The 17173-nt window shown below is 45.1% G+C and overlaps 3 protein-coding genes across 6 annotated transcripts; 1 reads left to right on the top strand and 2 right to left on the bottom strand.

The window, feature by feature from the left end:
• Positions 1-819: 819 nt before the first annotated feature.
• Positions 820-4611, bottom strand: mief1 (mitochondrial elongation factor 1). 2 transcript variants are annotated; one of them, XM_003964415.3, is made up of 6 exons: positions 4481-4611; positions 3412-3720; positions 3076-3229; positions 2815-2995; positions 2141-2412; positions 820-2025 (listed from the first exon to the last, which is right to left on the bottom strand). In XM_003964415.3, exons 3-6 carry the CDS (start codon positions 3220-3222, stop codon positions 1186-1188), a joined length of 1440 nt encoding a protein of 479 aa, XP_003964464.1. In that variant the 5' UTR covers positions 3223-3229; positions 3412-3720; positions 4481-4611; the 3' UTR covers positions 820-1185. The 2 variants fall into 2 exon arrangements, with proteins under 2 accessions (XP_003964464.1, XP_011602023.1); XM_011603721.2 differs by having other exon boundaries at positions 4386-4579.
• Positions 4612-5535: 924 nt separating this feature from the next.
• Positions 5536-13031, bottom strand: LOC101076185 (uncharacterized). 3 transcript variants are annotated; one of them, XM_011603723.2, is made up of 4 exons: positions 13013-13031; positions 10837-11295; positions 10210-10614; positions 5536-9705 (listed from the first exon to the last, which is right to left on the bottom strand). In XM_011603723.2, the coding sequence occupies exons 2-4, from the start codon at positions 11278-11280 to the stop codon at positions 5821-5823; spliced, it is 4734 nt and encodes a 1577-aa protein (XP_011602025.2). In that variant the 5' UTR covers positions 11281-11295; positions 13013-13031; the 3' UTR covers positions 5536-5820. The 3 variants fall into 3 exon arrangements, with proteins under 3 accessions (XP_011602025.2, XP_011602024.2, XP_029692082.1); XM_011603722.2 differs by lacking the exon at positions 13013-13031 and adding an exon at positions 12444-12533; XM_029836222.1 differs by lacking the exon at positions 13013-13031 and adding an exon at positions 12458-12474 and having other exon boundaries at positions 10837-11297.
• A 1456-nt stretch (positions 13032-14487) lies between these two features.
• Positions 14488-16183, top strand: LOC101076409 (thiosulfate sulfurtransferase-like). The gene is made up of 2 exons (XM_003964432.3): positions 14488-15292; positions 15835-16183. Exons 1-2 carry the CDS (start codon positions 14701-14703, stop codon positions 16128-16130), a joined length of 888 nt encoding a protein of 295 aa, XP_003964481.2. The 5' UTR covers positions 14488-14700; the 3' UTR covers positions 16131-16183.
• The last annotated feature ends 990 nt before the right edge of the window (positions 16184-17173 follow it).

Raw genomic sequence — 17173 nt, 5'->3', positions numbered from 1 at the left:
AATATGGTACACTTTACAGACAGGGAGTCTGGAGCCAGGAGGAGGACGCGTCAAAGCTTCTTCTCAAACAAAGGCTAAACGTGAGAACATAAGACAGTTTAAAATCCTTGGCTGTCAAAGATTCTTCTGTCAAATGGTCCCTCTCAGAATGATCACCTATAATTACAACACAGAGACGCAACAGGTAGAACTACAGTCCAGGTCGGCACCTCTGAGCTAATTAGGGTTTAAATATGGCCTTCAGAATCTGCAGAAAGCTAGAACCATTAGCAGAAAAAGGCTCAACACACTGAGCAAGGCAGGGAACTGAAATTAAGACCAAGACGAATGGGTCTGACGACAAAAGCGGCAACGTTAACAGCGTTTTGGTACAGCAGACTTCTCCAACTTCAGCCAGCAGCTGCTACAGAAGCTGAAGCAGAAGTATGAAGAGTGGCTGAAGTTGATCCTGCGGCTCAACAACACTGAAGAAATTAAATTCAAAAAGCAGCTTTGTACTCGGGGATCACATGATCTGTGTCACAAACAACCCCTTATACCCATGACGGGACGGTGTGAGTCACACATAGACAGCAGTACATTATTCAAGTGTATCCACATCTGGTTTGGACTTACAGGTCAGATAAATACTACATGCACTCTGCATTCACTCCTCAAAGCCCAACGCTTCGTTTTCAAGGACCCCTCCCCCCCCTCCCCCACACACACGTGCATCCAAATACCGCCGGTGTATTAATGAAGTTTTCTTCGCAGGAACTTTGGATTCTCGTAGGACGACTAATTCATTATTTCAAAGTTAAAAGAATGTTGAGTCTTAAAGAAAGATCAACAATTTATTAGCCTTCTAGTTGTCACACATACATCGTTACAGAATATTCCCTGTCACATAGGCACACGTCCACCTCGGAGTAAACATTTGATTGTATCGGGCACGTCCGTCCTCTCTGGAAGGTCCTGAAAAGCAGCCGCGGCTTTTCTTAAACTTCATTAATACAACGCCTTCTGCCGCGGCGGCGTTATATCACACGTTACGCAGGTGTTGTGTGAGGACTGACCTCGACACTGAGAAGCTGCGATCGTGGTCGTCACCGAGGCATTCACGAATGAAGAGAGATGTTCCGGGGACCTCCCTACAACCACACTACCATATGATAATTACTTAGAATTAAGAATAGCATGAGGTCATCACGGACTGGAGGGCTGCATCGCAGCGCTTCTCAGCAGACCCTCTGGATCTGAGAGGGCGCAGTAAAGCGTATATCCCAGCTCGTCCACTTCCTGTTCGGTAAGCTCGCAGAACAAGTTCACTTTGGGACTGAGGGCGCAGGGCAGTGTCCCAGCCTCCAGGTGTCCCACCAGCGCCCGTAGCAACTGAAGGAAGCGGTCGGCCAGTGCTTCCTGAGTCCAGTCGCCTTCCTTTTCACAGAGCAGCAGTATGGCGTTGGTGAGCTGGCTGGCGTTGAGCCGGTTCAGCGCCGGGTTGAGCTTGCACACCGCTTTCGCCACCTTTAGGCAGGTGCATCGGCAGCCTCCGTCCTCCTGATCGAGGGCCCTGAGCCGTGCCGTCTCGGCCACGCGGAAGCTCTCCCGCCACAGGTTTTCGTGACGCTCTGCGGCAAGTCGGTGAGGTTTGGCAATCAGCGACGTTCCGTCCTCCATCACAAGCAAGGGCAGGAAATCCACGTACAGCTTTCTATCCGTTTCATACTGAACCTCCAAGGTGAGCGTTTCTGAGGGTACCACGGGACGGATGACGTAGTCCAGGATGCTCCCGATGGCTGGCCAGTTAATGGATCCAGCTACAAGCTTGTCAAAAACCTCCAGGACCGACTTAGGAGAGAGGTAACCCCCGACCATGCAGCGGTCCCAGTAGCTGCTGTTGCGTGGGAAATACTCCAGGTTCTCCCTGCGGATGAGCCAGAAACCCGGAACGTTCATGATAGTGTCCTCTCCAGGGATGGACGACCACAGGTTCTTTTCCAAGACGAGAGGTACCATGAGCTGGGCGTGGTCTGCTGTCACCACCTGCACAGGTAGTAAATACTATTATTAAACATTGGACGAATTATAAAAGTAGAATATGTAGCCACAACTCTTGTAAACATGCCGTACCGACAGTGTGGGATCTCTAATCTCTCACCTGGAGGTCATCATACAAGCTTCCACTGAGGTACATCTCTCTGAGGGGCATGTCGGGCAGTTTGGCGTGGAGGAACACTCGGAGCTCAGCGCAGATGTCGAGGGCCGCCTTTCTCGCCAGAGCCTGCTCTTCAGCGGGGATGTTGACATTGCATTTATAAAATTCCCACAGGTGCTCCTGCAGCGACAGACGCATCCGAGCCCGCAGCATGTCTGACTGGGAAGGGCCACTCCCTCCCGCAACGGCTCGGCCCACGGCCCTCCGCAGACAGTCTGGGGGAGTTCAAAATCATCACCAACAGAGGAAAAGTATCTATTCTAACACACGTTACATCACCAGACTGTTTATCACAGCCCAACTGCAAACCGATATTTACTCTGGATAAGAAATCTGGAAGGGATACAGGGGTACAGAATGTGGGAGACATAAAGGTTGGATTTCAAATATCTGAGTCAATACAATCTAAGACATTAAAGTGTTTATGGATGTCATATTAGTGCAAACTAGCTGGTGACACTACAGCATTAGCTAGAGCCAACACCCACTGTAAAGGAAGAGCAAGAATCCTCCAAAGAGTCTGTCTGTCAGAGAGAAGTCATATAAAACACAATTGACGGGCCTATTTTGGGGAACATAATATGGCTGACATTTAATCTACACTTTCTTTCACTCACCGGGCTCCAGAGCGTGTGAAGAAGTGGGTAAAGACTGCAGTGACCTGCTAACAGTGGACTTCATGTCATGGTTCAACACCCGCGGGGAGGAACCCATCCACACTGGCTCCTCCCAACTTTTCTTTCCACTTTGCTCCATCTTGGTGGGGCTGGTGGGAGCGCTGATGGCACGGTCGTACATCTGTGAAGCAACACAGCGTCCATGACATTATGCAGAAATAAAAAGCAGGGAAGAATAAAGGGTCAATGCAAAGCTCTCACTCTTTTGACAGCCAGAGTTGCTATGCCCAGCATGGCTGCTCCACCCACTCCCAGCACAAGCTTAGCATTAGAAAGCATGAAATCAATGGCTGTGCCAATCCCATTGTCATCTTTCTTGCCTTTACGGTTTCCATTCCACCCTGCCATCCTGCCACTGAACACAGAGACAATAAAAGGGACGAAAAAAAGAATGAGACAGAGCTGAACACTCTACAAACTTAAATGTTGTGTGACAATGTTACTTATGGCTTAATCCAGTAGAGAATAAAAAAGTAACCACACAAACTCTATTTATCTACTGTCTTTATGTATTAGTATATTACATTGTAAACCTACCCAGTGTGCCTCCAGATGACTGTTTAACCCACCTCCTGATGACCTGTTAACCCTTGTGCCTACATAAGACCACCCAAGCGACTCTTAAGGAAGAACTGGCCCCTCTTCAGGGCTTCCTCTTTCTCCTCGGGTGCAGTCAGGGCTTGGCAGCGGCGGAATTCTCGAACCACAGCGTGACGGTAGTAATTGCGATCGGTGTATTGAAGGTGACGCCCTGCGCGGAGCAGCGCCCGGTACAGCTCCAGCACAGCGCTGCGAGACCAGCCGCCCATTAGGAATCACACATGGAGATGGGGGACACCCTGGCTCCTGGGAAAGTGATAAGATGTATCATATTTAGCTTAATTTAAAAGCTTTATAATGGGCCAAAAGGAGTTATAGACAAAGTATATTAATAAGGAAGGAATAGACTTGGGTGCTGTGCTGATCTAATCTGAAAGACTATTGCAAGTACACACTGACTATCATGTGATAGCTAATGGCCTGCAACTAGTTGTTAATAATCAATCTGTTGTGAGACAAACATTCCTGGGAGGTGGGGGGCTTCTTTATGCCCAAGCTCATCTATTACAGAGGCAACAACTATATTGGTTCATTAGATTCTTACCTCACAGTTAATTAATGAGCACCTACAATAGCATTGTGGTATAACTCAGAACCGCCGCCAGTATAAAGTTTGTGTGTGTTATGGTGATGAAATCAGTTTAAGAACCAAAAAAGCCCCCCAATAACAACAATATATGAATACAAGCAATATCGGTTTAAATACTAGCTAGCCTCAAAAACTTCTCAATGACTAACCCACTTCAGACAAAGAGCCATTATAGTCCAGGATTTCTAGAAGCCGTAATTCGATTTGGCCTTAAACGAAGTTAAGGTTAGAAAATGGCTGTCTGAACGCAAAGTTACACATCTCTTGAATATTGACTTGGCTATTAGCTTAACGAGCTAACTAGCCATTAGCCTGACCTTACCGTTAGCCAGGCTTGGTGACAAGACACGCTCGTTTATGGACACGTTGGAAGCTTAAATACCAGAGTAAACACAAAAGAAATACGAACAAACTTACGTTTAAGAAATTACATCAAAGGTTTTTGCTTCAAACAGAGGCGGAAAAATGTCCAAGCCGGGGGTCAGACGCGACACTGACACCCGGAAATAATAGTCTGTTGGCGGATTACATCCGGGTTGATATTTTCCTGTTCAAATGTATATTTATAAATATTAACCGTGATTTTATCAGCATGTTTCATTATACATACATCATATACATCTTTTTTAAACACGAGTCATGCATTTTAGTGGTTTAACGTAATTGAAGTAATATGTTCTCATTTTATGTTAAGACGAACAAACGACAACAAACGGGCTCCAACTGTCGAAAGTCGACTTCGCTTCTTTCTTCCCTTGGTTCGATTATCTTTTTGCGAAAAGAATGACCAAGAATACCAGAATTTAAGACCAATTATTTAACACATGGAAAGGCGCAGAACCACGTGTGGGACTTCCAACTACCCAAAGAATGGAGAGACGCTAGTAGCGGTTCTCAGGTCTGCTGGGCTCTCCCCATGTGAGGGAGCAGCTCTCTCCCATATGTGAGCAGCCGACCCTGCTGCATTGTGCTTTAGCTTGCAAGCTGTTGACATTGCAGTTCAAGCATCATCCACAATGAATTACTATTAGGAGTAATGGTTTCACATTTGTCAAACTCAGTCCTCGAGGGCCATGATCCTGCCGGGCTTTCTGTCCTACCAAGCTGAAAATGCACTCAGGATCGTGACCCTCAAGGACTGAGTTTGACATTCCTGATTAAATTTAAAAATTTGGGGAAATTAAATTTCTATAGACCTAATTGAGAGACAGGCTGCATTCCTCCCCAATCAGAACTTAAATGTCATGTGATGGAACAAAAGCCTGGTCATGAAGTCTGGTTACAAACCAAATATGGGCCTTTAAGTGTTGAAAGACTTGAATGCATCATTGTAAAGATACCAGTGACTACCCTTTGTGATGTACTGTACTTTTGGGAATTTGTGCTAAAAATGTTATCAGGCGTTTAATTTTAAAGAACCCACCTACATAGTGACAACTTTAAAGTTGTATTAAATGTACAAGGAAATCCAGTAATTTCATGCAAATTCAGTTTATTCATAACAATTCAGAAGCTTAACTGCTAGACACAAGATGGCATTTCAAGATTACAGCACAGGGAATGTGTACAAAGCAACCTTAGAGCCAAAGTCAGAAGATGCACAATCACAATGTTGAAGAGCAGAAAAATCTGCATTCACACAAACTTGGCATTACGAGTTCATGTGGCCAACAACAAGCTGTGGGTTTTTTCCTGCCATCTGTATATCCAAGCGTTCAAGACATCATCCAAGACTGAAAGGCAATATGAACTTGCGCTCAGGGCATGTACTTCATTCCTTTCATCCTGGGAATGATGACAACATCTCTGATATCGTCATGCTGAAGGAGCCAACACAAATACCTCTCGGAACCCATGCCCCAGCCACTAGTGCGCATGGGTTTCACCTGCCGCATGTTGATGTACCATTTGTAGGACTTGACCTGCACAGCATGCTGCCTCAGGGCAGCCTCCACTGTCTCTGGAGCGAGATGACGTTCACCCAGTCCCAAAGTCTCCCCCAGTCCAAAGAGAAGGTCAGCTGCTTTGGCTTTCTTTTGCCCTGTGCCCTCAACGTATGCCTGGTAGAACGGAACTCCTAAGTGATCCATTTCAGTCAGCCAAACCACGCTACCAAATTTCTTAATCAGGAAGCGCTCCCCTTTGCGCGTTAGCTTTCTGCCATACTGGGGCTGACCATCCTGCACCCACTCAAAACAGTCAGCCGAGGGCATCATGGAGATGGCGTCATCCAGTGGGACTTTTGGAAGTGGGGTCTTTCCATCCAGCTTCTCCAGCAGGGCAGTGACATGCTCAAGGGTCCCAGCAGTGTTAAGGATCATGTCAGAGTGATTTTTCAACATGGACTTGGTAAGGTGAGCCAAGTACCTCTCTGCTATGGCAATCGCTTGTTCAATGCCACCCACAAGTTCACACTCCACATGGTAGAACTGGTTTAAGTGAGTGGCATCAGGATCTTCGCCTCTGAAGCTGGGAGATATGTAGTACACCCCGGGTAGATTATCCTGGAAGCGAATGAAATACTCAAGTGAAAACTGCATCGAGTCAGCCAAATAGACATCCTGACCCAGCAGGTTAACAGAAACAGGCTCAGAGTCAGATCCAAGGCCCAAGGGGGAGGAGATAGTATCTGATGTGACTGGGGTTAGGGCATAAGAATACTGGCATGAAGTGTGAAAATACTCCACTGTGCTGTGGAACAGAGTGTTCTGAATCTGGAACAGGTTGCGATACCAGTGGTTATTGATGGCCAGCATGGAGTGAGATTCTGGGTCTTTCCATGAATGAGGAGGACGGCACTGCATAATCTTGGAGTGAAGCTTTTCAATTTCAACAGGGTCTGCAGCTGGACCATCCAGTGAGGAAACATAGCCAGGATAGTTTTTGTGGAATTCTGAATGCAGTTCAGTAGGAATGCTACCATCAGGGGACGGCAACAAAGGAATCAGCTTCACATGGGCGTAGTCGATCTCAAAGCCCTCAACCATCAGGCCAACATTTTTGGTTTTCATCGTGTTTTCCAGGAGCTTAGCAACTTTATAAGTGGCTAGGACTAGAGCTTTGTAGTCATCGTCCTCCAATTTAAATATGTTGCTGGACAGTGGCTTGCGTGGCACCATAACAGTAAGTCCTGGAGAGTTGGGGTATGGGGTCAAAAAGGCAATATGCTGATCATCTTCCCAGACTCGCCATTGTTGTTGCTCTCCACGTACAATACGACTGAACAAGTTTTCACAAGAGGCATCTCCAAAGAAGTCAAAGCACAACTCCCCAGCTGAATTTGGAAGTCCGGTTCTAATCTGGATCTGAACCTCAGCCAGCTCTTCATCGTCCCAACGGGGTCCACTTTTTGAAGTGCAATAACCTGGACTGCAAGGGTGGAACTCTTCTTCAATGGAAAGATAGGGCTGCCATTTTGCCTCCAGGCCATGAAGTGGAAGGATTTTTAGGCAAACTGGTTCCCCTGGGGTTGGATTGAAAACCAAGGCACATCGCTGCACCCCCAGTCTCTCACATAACAAGTTTGAAACTGCTCTTGCACCATGTAGCATAGCCACAAAATCATGTACAGCCAACTGAAAGATACTGCTTGGCCCACCGAGTGTCTTTCTAGTCAGAATGGATGACCCAGGTGTCCACGGTTTGGGATTAAGATATGCAACCAGATCGTCAGTTTCCCAGATTACATTTGAGTAGCTTGTCATGGGCCTAAGGACCTCCACCTTTGAAATGCCATTTACCATTGATGCCACAAACATGACACTGGCATTTGTTTCAATAATCGCCTCACCTTTACCATCCACAGCTATAATGCCTGCACAGGTTCCATCCAGGTTCTCTGCCATCACCTCTTTACATGCCTTCCTGAGATGGGGTCCTTTGTGGTGGTAGAGACTAGCTATTTTCTGTGCAACCGTGTGTCTCAAAAATATATCACCATCACCAGAGCATGCAAGCGCAACCTTGTCATCAGCATATATTCCTGCCCCTACTACTGCTGTATCTCCAACTCGCCCTTTCAGCTTTCCAACCAGCCCACCTGTTGAGGAGGCAGCTGCCAGTTTTTGAAATCGATCAAGGGCCACAGCACCAACTGTCTGAGGGTGAACTTTAGAAGGATTTATGCGGTTGATCTTTGCCATGAGCTCTCTGTGACGTACATCAGTGTAGAAATACTCGGGTGCAACAAACTCCTGTTTTTCTTCCAACCCACTCAAAAACTCTTCAGCTCCTTCTCCAACAATGAGTGAATGTGAGCTTTTTTCCATGACACATCTGGCTGCTTTTATGGGGTTCTTCACACTTTGCAAGCAAGCAACTGACCCGGATCTCTTTTCATTGCCATCAACAATGGTTGCTTCAGTTTCATGTTTTCCATCTTTGTTTAACACAGAGCCTTTACCTGCATTAAACAGGAAACAGTTCTCCAGAGCTTCCACTGATCTTTGAACAGCATCCAGGCCGCTGCCTCCATTTTGAAGCATTTGGGAACCTACAGTTAAAGCTGCCTCCAAGGCAAACTCTACAAGCTTCATCTCTTTGGTGTTCAGCATCATGTCTTCTCCAGCACCCCCATGAATGACCAGAGTGTAGTCCGAGTTCACTTCAGAGCCTAGACCCTTTGAATTCTCTTGGCCACGATTCATCTCACCATCCTGTTTGTCAGTTTGACACTCTTTGAATATAGACTCCTGTGCTCCCATTTGGTGTGCAATAGCATCCTGGACAGCAAGCAGCATCATCAACTCCAGGTTTTTCTTCAGACTTTTTTGAAGCTTCCCCAATGACAGGCAAAATTTTCCATTCCCATTTAGCACAATGCAAACCTTGTCCCGTCTCCAGAGGTAGCCTACAGCCAACTGGTTGGGGGCATAAACATTTCCTACTAGACACTCCACAGGCTCCATCACGTCTGTGCCTGTGATGTAGACAGGCGGACAACGGAAATGATCCAGGTACTCCTTTAGGGGGTTGTCAGAGGGTAATGATTGACGCAGGGTGGCTATATGGGGACCAACACCTTGACCTTTCTTGGTATTTTTGATCAGGCGTTTATGCTCCATAAAAGCAACATGGAACAAGTGGAGCAGATCAGTTGAGTACTCAATTGTGTTCTCTGAACCAAAGTAGGAAGCCAATGCATCTACTAATTTACGAGAGTGCACTGTGACCGAGTATGTCGGATCACAGCGGCCATGTTTGTAGTGGCGCATGTGGGTTGGGGTGACAATCAGGAAGCGATTAGCAGCAGACTCCCCAAAGGTCTCTCTCAGGGAAAGCTGCAAGGAGAAGTTGATCCAAGCATCAAACAGGCCTCTCTGTCCTCTGAGAGCTGAAAAAGCATCAGGGTACGAGATCACATCAAAAGAAAGCACTTGTTGGGGTAGTCCTGCGTCAAGGCCTGATTTTTGCATGTTCAGAGTGTTGAAGGAAAACATCAGGGGAGCTGGAAGAGCTGCATCACCATTTTCTTTGGAGGGTCCATTCATGTTTTCTGTGGTATTGTGGACCAGGTTTAGCTCGCTGGTTTCTGACAGGGTGTAGACACAATGGGCCACAAGGCAAGCCACCATTCCATCCACAGCACTGTGTTCAAACAGCATTCCAGCTGTGCCATCTTTGAACACCACCACATTCAGGACCTGCCGGGACAGAACACATGTTTCAGTAGTGGTTTGAACACCTTAAAAATCAAAGACTTGAGTTTCCAGATTCCTAATGCCAATTTTAGTTGTAGATTCTTTTCAATGCACCAATTCAACTTTAATGTTGATGATTTTTGGTCTGTATGAAAACAGTTCTACAGAGAAATGTCACTTAGTTTACATGTTACCAGCAGATGGCAGCACTGGTTATGCAAAATGAAATCAAGGTGGATATAAATTATTCAAAAGGCAGAATGTACAAGACAATAGGTAGTATGAATATTACGATGGCATCCTTGCCATAAGGGGCTTAAGGAGAACACATGTCTGTAGCCACCAATAAATTTTAAGTAGCAGTGAATGTGGTATCAAAGTTTGCAAACATTAAGAGGGAAATGTTGGCAGTGAATACAACCACAAATACTTTGCATCTGGTGAGCAAGTGTTACAAAATCTTGTTGTGGTTTGGAGTAAGACATGTTTTTAGAGTCAGCACATTACCTTGTCATAGTATCTCAAGGCTGGACTCCCTTTTCCTCCACCTCCAAGCTTAAGTGCGTCAAGGATAGCAGCCATCTCAGGGGGTGCATTGCTTTCATCCAAACAGAGTGCAAGCAGGGCACTTTCCATCATCCCTAGAGAGACAGCCGTGTCCCCTCCTTGCTCCAGAAGGTCTTCCCTGGAAGCAGCCCAGGCTTTGCGGCCCAGAGCTGAGAGGCTGCAAATGACAGAGGGATCATTCTCTTTGGCCGCTCTGGGCTGATCCATCACGCCGACCAACTGGTTATAGATGTCACGAAAGGGTCGAGCTGAGAGCGCGCTACCATCACAAGGCCGGGACATTACATCAATGGGGAACACACCACCGCCACAAATGACGATGGCATGGGTGCTATCAGGATAGACCTGAAAATGAGAACAAGAGTCAAATGTTTATAATATCCAAGCTACTTCAAGTCTAATACATCATCCTGAGCCATTGGATGTGTTGTCCTTAACTTGGTGCAACCTGAACAGTATGACATGTCGTGGCACATCCTGACTGATAAGTGAATTGCAAATCGAGGCCGTCTTTGAAGAGAAAGCCAAACAACCCTGGCCAGAAGTTGTTTCTGCTGCATACTTCACCTTAATCTCATCTTGATTTCTGCCAGGAATGCGGGTCGCAGCAAATAGCTCCGACTGCTGGGTGCACTCCAGGGATGTGCTGCCCTCCAGCAAACAGGGCTCGGCGCATAGTTTTGCCGCTGCCCAAAGAAGAGCAGCTGCCCTCCCCAGCTGGGAGCGTTGCTTGGCCTGGGAAGGAAGGAGCACAAAAGGGAGCGCCGTGGAGGTGGGCAGGGGATCGTCGCAGGACAACAGGCTCCTCTTGAAAATTTCAGTAACCCAGTTCTCTTGGTCTTTAGCGAGAGTTGTAAATTTCTTCTGGACTTCTAGGAGGACTTCCCTCTGGTGTTTCACTGAATTTTTGAAGTCAGAAAAAAGCTCCGGGCTCAAAATAAGCTCAAGGACACGATTCACTTCCTGCAATGTCACGGCCAAATCAGGAATGGGGAAATTGAGAAGGGCCATCTTGTTATGTGGAGGCTTGAGAGAGAAGGTGAAAGAAAACCACTGTTATAGTTACATTACAGAATTAAACTAGGAAAGTGTGCTGGGCATAAGCAGGTAAATGTTTTTATAATCAAGTAGTTTTGGTGTCCAACTAACCAAGTGCTTTGTTAGCCAATCAAGTTTGTAGATCAACCAAACCAAGTCTACTTTGTGTTAGTATAAAATGCATAATTACCTCAGACATACATTAGCACCATATACACAAGCAACATGTTCCTGTACAATACAGCACCCTTGCTACAGCTTACATTTTGAGGATGCATTATTGAAGCATGGTGCTCAGGTTCTGCCCCAATTTCAAAAGCCACTGGTGTAACATTCAATGGTGGAAAAAAATAATCCATGTCCAGGAGTCTACTCCTGTTTGGAATCTGGATTTTGAGGGGGCAGTTTCTCAATTTCAGTGTTCCATTTACTTATTACTTAACCTTAAATATCAGGGTTTGCCACCCCCCATATAACTGAAACAGGCACAATCTGGAACCCTAGATGCAGCCAAGCATATTGTCCACTTATTTAAATGACCCCTGAGCCAAAAAAAAAATTAAAAATAAACTGGATGATCAGGCAACTTAAGGAGTGTCCATCATGGGCAGACTTAAATGCTTGTCACAGGCCTCTGAACGAAGAGTCAAACCAGGCCAGCCCTCAGGTGCGTCTTACAGGCCACAGTAACCAAGCTCACACGTGAAATCAATCTTTCCTGTCAGACTACGTCCATTGTCCCAGCGACAGCGTCATTCCTCGCTGTACCACTGCTTCTAAATTAGATTACTCTTCATTTGTCTCACCAGTTTGCCTACAATGCCGTCTGTCTGAGAACCAAAGTAGTCATGCGACTGCAGGAGCGCGCACTGATGAATGCGGACAGCACAGAAACACTTAAATTTAAAAAAATAATAATCTTGAAACCACTCGATTGAACACTTTGAGTAAAACTTGGCTTTATTCAGCAAGTGCTTCAGATCAGATTAAAAAAAAGCTGCTGGCATCAGAGAGGCTTCTGAAGACGATCTCTGATCAAGTCTGTGCCGTGAAATATCGACTTTAACTAAGGGGGGGGGGGGGCACAACAAGCGCTTTATTTCGTCAAAAAGACTGATTAGAAAGTTTTAACGAACCTGACACGACGGCTGACAGCGGCGAGGAGGACTCCACACACACCCCCGCCCACAAGGCTCCCTCTAATAAAGAACTTCTGACTCCAATTAAGCAATCAAATTCCTTCTCCCCGCCCACAGTCCTGCTCTTTGATTGGCTGCGTTAATTGTGCCTCATTAGGAACATTATGGAAAAGCAGAGTGACGTGATGATCGATAACTGCTGGGAAACTAAACTGGACTTTTATTTATTCACGAGAGAGACAAAAATCTAAAAAGATATTGTTGAGTTGAGTTGAGGATTGGTTTCCATTTGTTCAAAAGCGTGTTTGACCCAAAACAGAGCTCTTTTTAAAACACACAATACAGAAATAAGGGTTCTAATTTGCCTGTGTCGTTTTAAAATCATAATCTGATGGCAAAGAGAAGAAAATCGGATTCGTTTTACTTAAATTATTGCTCTATGGTGACGAAGAAGTTTGTTTTTTTAGACCATACTTTTTTAAAAGAGCAAACTGATGATTCACTGGGTGCCAATATTCCTGCTCCTACCTAAATTATTGATCATTTTAACAGATAAAAACACTCACCAGAGCACAGAATCTTCCGTAAAACCTGACCAGTCGACAGCAGGGCAGTCACTGACAAGTAAGCTCTGGACTGGACACACCAGTGTTCATTCCTAATAAAAAACTAGTGATTCCAATTAAGTTACCCCCCCCCCCCCCCACACACACACACACACACACACACACACACAATCATACACACACTCTCTCTCTCTCTCTCTCTCTCTCTCTCTCTCTCTCTCTCTCTCTCTCTCATTCCAGTTTATTTTGTACATTCAGAAAAGCTTCATGTTGATCCCACAATGATTCCATGAGGTTGGAATTAGGCATACACAGATTTATTAAGCAGGGAGCGAGTGAATGTCTTAAGATGAATGGCGTTAGTGAACATGGGCCTCAGAAATCCAAAAGATGACAAAAGTGTTGGATTACTGGCAATGGCCTATGACACTGTCACAGTTTGGCCCAATGAATTCCACATATCTGACCTTAATTTTAGGAAGATTTTCCCTCTTACCTCCTTGTAAGTCTAAAAGGTTGCTGCTGACTTAATGATGGCTGAATTCTCCAATAATTATGCATGTCTGGCCTTTTCTTTCTCTTCTATTGCAGCTAGATGGTCAACAGCAGCACAGCACACCTTCTGTCACCTAAGAACAGGAAAGTGAGGCAACAAAATACACAGGCTCCCCAGAACAAGTGAGGCTGCCTGGTCTGACTTGTCCCAGTTCGAGGTGCATTCAGACGGTTGGGTCAGAATTTGGCATAAACAACCTACCTGATTGTTGCTACTGACCATGTCTGTATCTTTATGGCCACACAGTCCCCATCTCCTGATGGCTACTTCCAGCAGGGTAAGGCACCATCTCCCAAAGCTCATTTCATCTCATACTGGTTTCTCCAACATACCAATGAGTTGGCTCTAATCCAACGGGGGCCCCCAGTCACCAGATCTCAATCCAATAAAACACCTTCAGGGTGAGGTAGAATAGGAGATGCACATCAAGGATATCCAGCTGCCACATCAGCAGCAAATCTCTGAGGATGCCATGAAGAATTAAGGCTGTTCTGAAAGCAAAAGGTGGGTCACCATTTTACGAGCAACTTGTGCCTAATAAAGTGGCCGGAAAGTGTATAGGGTGTGGTCATATATTATGTAACAACGAATGATCTGATTATGTCTAATTCAATCTGTAATTTTCTTCTCTTCCGGCATGTTTAACCTTAAATCACATGGGTGTTTTGTTGAATGCTGTTGCTTCTGTTTACACATAAATGATGAAATAAAGTCACCAACATGAGTGTTATTTATTTTGGCAGAAAGAAATGAACTACAGGTTAAGGCAGCTGAATCTTTTCTGGTTTGAGACGATGTTAGGAAGGGCTGTGTGGGAGTTAATGGGAGACATTATGAAACGTTTTCCCACAGGCCTGAGCTCAGATTAGATAAACGGTAACTGTTGTTCAGTTAAACGTGCATTTGCTCACATTTTTACTTCTTTTTTGAGGGTAGGATTACTTTTATTTCAGAATAGTTAACTGGTGTTGTAATAAAAACGTGTGGAAGAATTTGGTTTCACTTTGCTTTGTTTTAATCGTGATGCAATTTTTTTAATTCATGGTTCCAAACTCCGATTGCATATTCAACCCAGTGGGGGCGCTGTTGAGCAGGGAGGTCGCAGGCTTGTTGCACAGAGTTCTGCTCCACAATGGGAGCACCAAGTCAGGTTCTGGTTTCGGCTAAATGGCTTTCGGACATGGTCAAACGCAACTTGGTGGGTCCGCGCCTGCGGATCCTGGATACGTCCTGGTACTTGCCAATGATGAAGAGGGACGGGAGGAAGGAGTTCGCCCAGGGTCACATCGCGGGCGCGTCTTTCTTCGACATTGACGAGTGCGTTGACCCCGCTTCCAAGTTCGATCACACCCTCCCCAGCCCGGACATTTTCGCGGACTATGTGGGGAACCTGGGGGTCGGAAACAACACCCACGTGGTTGTGTACGACGCCAGCGACTTCGGGTCGTTCACCTGCACCCGCGTCTGGTGGATGTTTCGGTTCTTCGGACATTCCAACGTGTCGGTGCTGAACGGGGGGCTGAGGAACTGGGTCAGAGAAGGTCACCCGGTCACAGCGGCTCACAGCAGACCCGAACGGGCCCGATTCACGGCCACCAGGAATCACCCGTCCTGGGTGAAGTCGTTTGAAGATGTCACCCGAAACATCAGGGAGCAGGAGTTCCAGGTAGTGGATGTGAGGCCGCACCAAAGGTTCCTGGGAAAAGAGCCGGAACCAAGAGAAGGCAAGTTTCTTTTATTACAAAACCGGAATCAAGCCCAATTTGGCGTCATTTTAAATTTATTTATCTGTTTTCTGCTACGATATTCGGTATTTTACACGGTTTTTCTTGTATTAATAGTTTTTCCTATACTTTCAAATAACAGATATTTCTGTTGTGATCGGTTCACTTGTGCACTGACCTTTTGTTTGCATTGGTTTATCAGGAAAATATAAAAGACGGGCATGATAGTTTGTAACCAGTTAAATAAATGTTTAACAAAAACTGCTTATGCAAACTGAGGAATTCAATAATGTTTTACCCTATTTCAGGGTAAAATCTGTCATTTATCTGAAGTTCAGCCAGTTGGTACTGTGTTATCTAATAAACAGTGATATGATGGTGACCAGGGTGCCATGAACTTTTCACCTGTCCTCCTTTTAACTTGTGCCAAGGAACAAAAAATACAAATTAATTTGCGTAGGTGTTCTGTTGTGTTTAGTGGTAGCCGTGTGGTTCTTCTGGTGTGGTATGGAGGAGCCACACTGATGCTCTGCTGTCTCCAGGGGTCCAATCAGGTCACATCCCTGGCTCCAAGTGCATGCCATTCTTCGGGTTCCTTGACGATGAGGGCATGTTCCTGTCCACTGAGAAGCTGAAGCAGTTTTTCGAGAGGTCGCAGGTGGACCTGAAGAAGCCCCTGTGCGGGTCGTGCGGTTCTGGCGTGACTGCCTGTCACATGGTGCTGGCTGCCCATCTGTGCGGGGCCCCCGGGGCGTCGGTGTACGACGGGTCCTGGTACGAATGGTTCACCAAGGCTCCACCGGAGCATGTCGTCTCCCAGATCAAAAGTCAGCTTTAAGAAAAAAACAAATTCAGATCATGTTGATCATGTTGATTAATAACTGTGTAAATCACTTTTGAGAATCACTTTTTTATGCACATCTGAGAGATAAATAAACATACTCTTCTTTCGCAGGGTGTTTGACATTTTTCCAGTTCTTGATACCTCATTCTCATGTTATGTGTTTATTACAACAGTTAGCTAGATAATAGTACATTTAAACTGTATTTGACCAAAATGCAGTTAAGATGTTTTCTCTCCCACAAAATAATGCGACATGCAGCGTTGAAACAAACTAAATATCAGCATCTAAATGTCTCCCCCTGCTGGTCGCTCTCTGGTAAAATACTTACATAATTACGCTCCTGTTTCCAGTTGATGTTGATGATATGAACACATGGATACATCTGTTTGGTTGCTGAATCATTTACCGAGGAGGATTTTTCTCATCTTAAAGTAAATAATGCGTCACATAAGTATTAAGATCCATATCAGAAATCATGTAATCATTTTAACTTTAAGAAAAAAAATTAGATTATCTTTATTTGGTTTACACAGAGGAACTTTTCAGCATTCCAAGACAAAACAACAGACAGTGATGGAAGGGAATAAAACATTAAATTTGCAAATAATTTACTGTTCAAAACATATAGGCCTGATTATGGGGAACACAATGATTTATATCATAATCATCTAAATTATTTGTGTTATTCATAAACAGTAAAAGACTGTAAAGGGAAATTGTAAAGAGTCAAAAATCACAAACATCCCCTTCTAGTAATTTGTTACGCACTGATGCAGAACCAGTTTAAATGACAATAACACTGTTAAACATACTGTGATAACCACATTTTTAAAAGCAGTCATTTGCTTGCTGCATAAGTGGATTCTTCATTTGGAGGGGAAAAACTTTTCTCCGGGAATTTCCAAAATTTCTAATATTGTTTAATTAATTGTGACACATATTTTTACAAGCCATAAAATAAACCAGTAAGATAAAACTAAAGGTATTAAATAGTTTAAAGATTTCCACATCATGTGGTAGACTGAAGTTAGGGCCT

The sequence above is a fragment of the Takifugu rubripes genome, chromosome 5, assembly GCF_901000725.2.
Source record: "Takifugu rubripes chromosome 5, fTakRub1.2, whole genome shotgun sequence".
NCBI lineage: Eukaryota > Metazoa > Chordata > Actinopteri > Tetraodontiformes > Tetraodontidae > Takifugu > Takifugu rubripes.
Note: the sequence above shows the minus strand (reverse complement) of the source record. Positions and strands in the feature narration are given on the sequence as shown.

What these genes read in the sequence shown, in the direction of transcription:
- LOC101076185 (XM_011603723.2), bottom strand. Translation starts at nt 11,280, where the DNA reads ATGGCCCTTCTCAATTTCCCCATTCCTGATTTGGCCGTGACATTGCAG. An exon ending in GAAATCAAGATGAGATTAAG is followed by an intron (nt 10,615 to 10,836) that starts GTGAAGTATGCA and finishes TCTCATTTTCAG; the next exon opens with GTCTATCCTGATAGCACCCA. An exon ending in CCTTGAGATACTATGACAAG is followed by an intron (nt 9,706 to 10,209) that starts GTAATGTGCTGA and finishes CTGTCCCGGCAG; the next exon opens with GTCCTGAATGTGGTGGTGTT.
- LOC101076409 (XM_003964432.3), top strand. Translation starts at nt 14,701, where the DNA reads ATGGGAGCACCAAGTCAGGTTCTGGTTTCGGCTAAATGGCTTTCGGAC. An exon ending in AGAGCCGGAACCAAGAGAAG is followed by an intron (nt 15,293 to 15,834) that starts GCAAGTTTCTTT and finishes TGCTGTCTCCAG; the next exon opens with GGGTCCAATCAGGTCACATC.
- mief1 (XM_003964415.3), bottom strand. Translation starts at nt 3,222, where the DNA reads ATGGCAGGGTGGAATGGAAACCGTAAAGGCAAGAAAGATGACAATGGG. An exon ending in TTCACACGCTCTGGAGCCCG is followed by an intron (nt 2,413 to 2,814) that starts GTGAGTGAAAGA and finishes GAACTCCCCCAG; the next exon opens with ACTGTCTGCGGAGGGCCGTG. An exon ending in GCTTGTATGATGACCTCCAG is followed by an intron (nt 2,026 to 2,140) that starts GTGAGAGATTAG and finishes CTACCTGTGCAG; the next exon opens with GTGGTGACAGCAGACCACGC.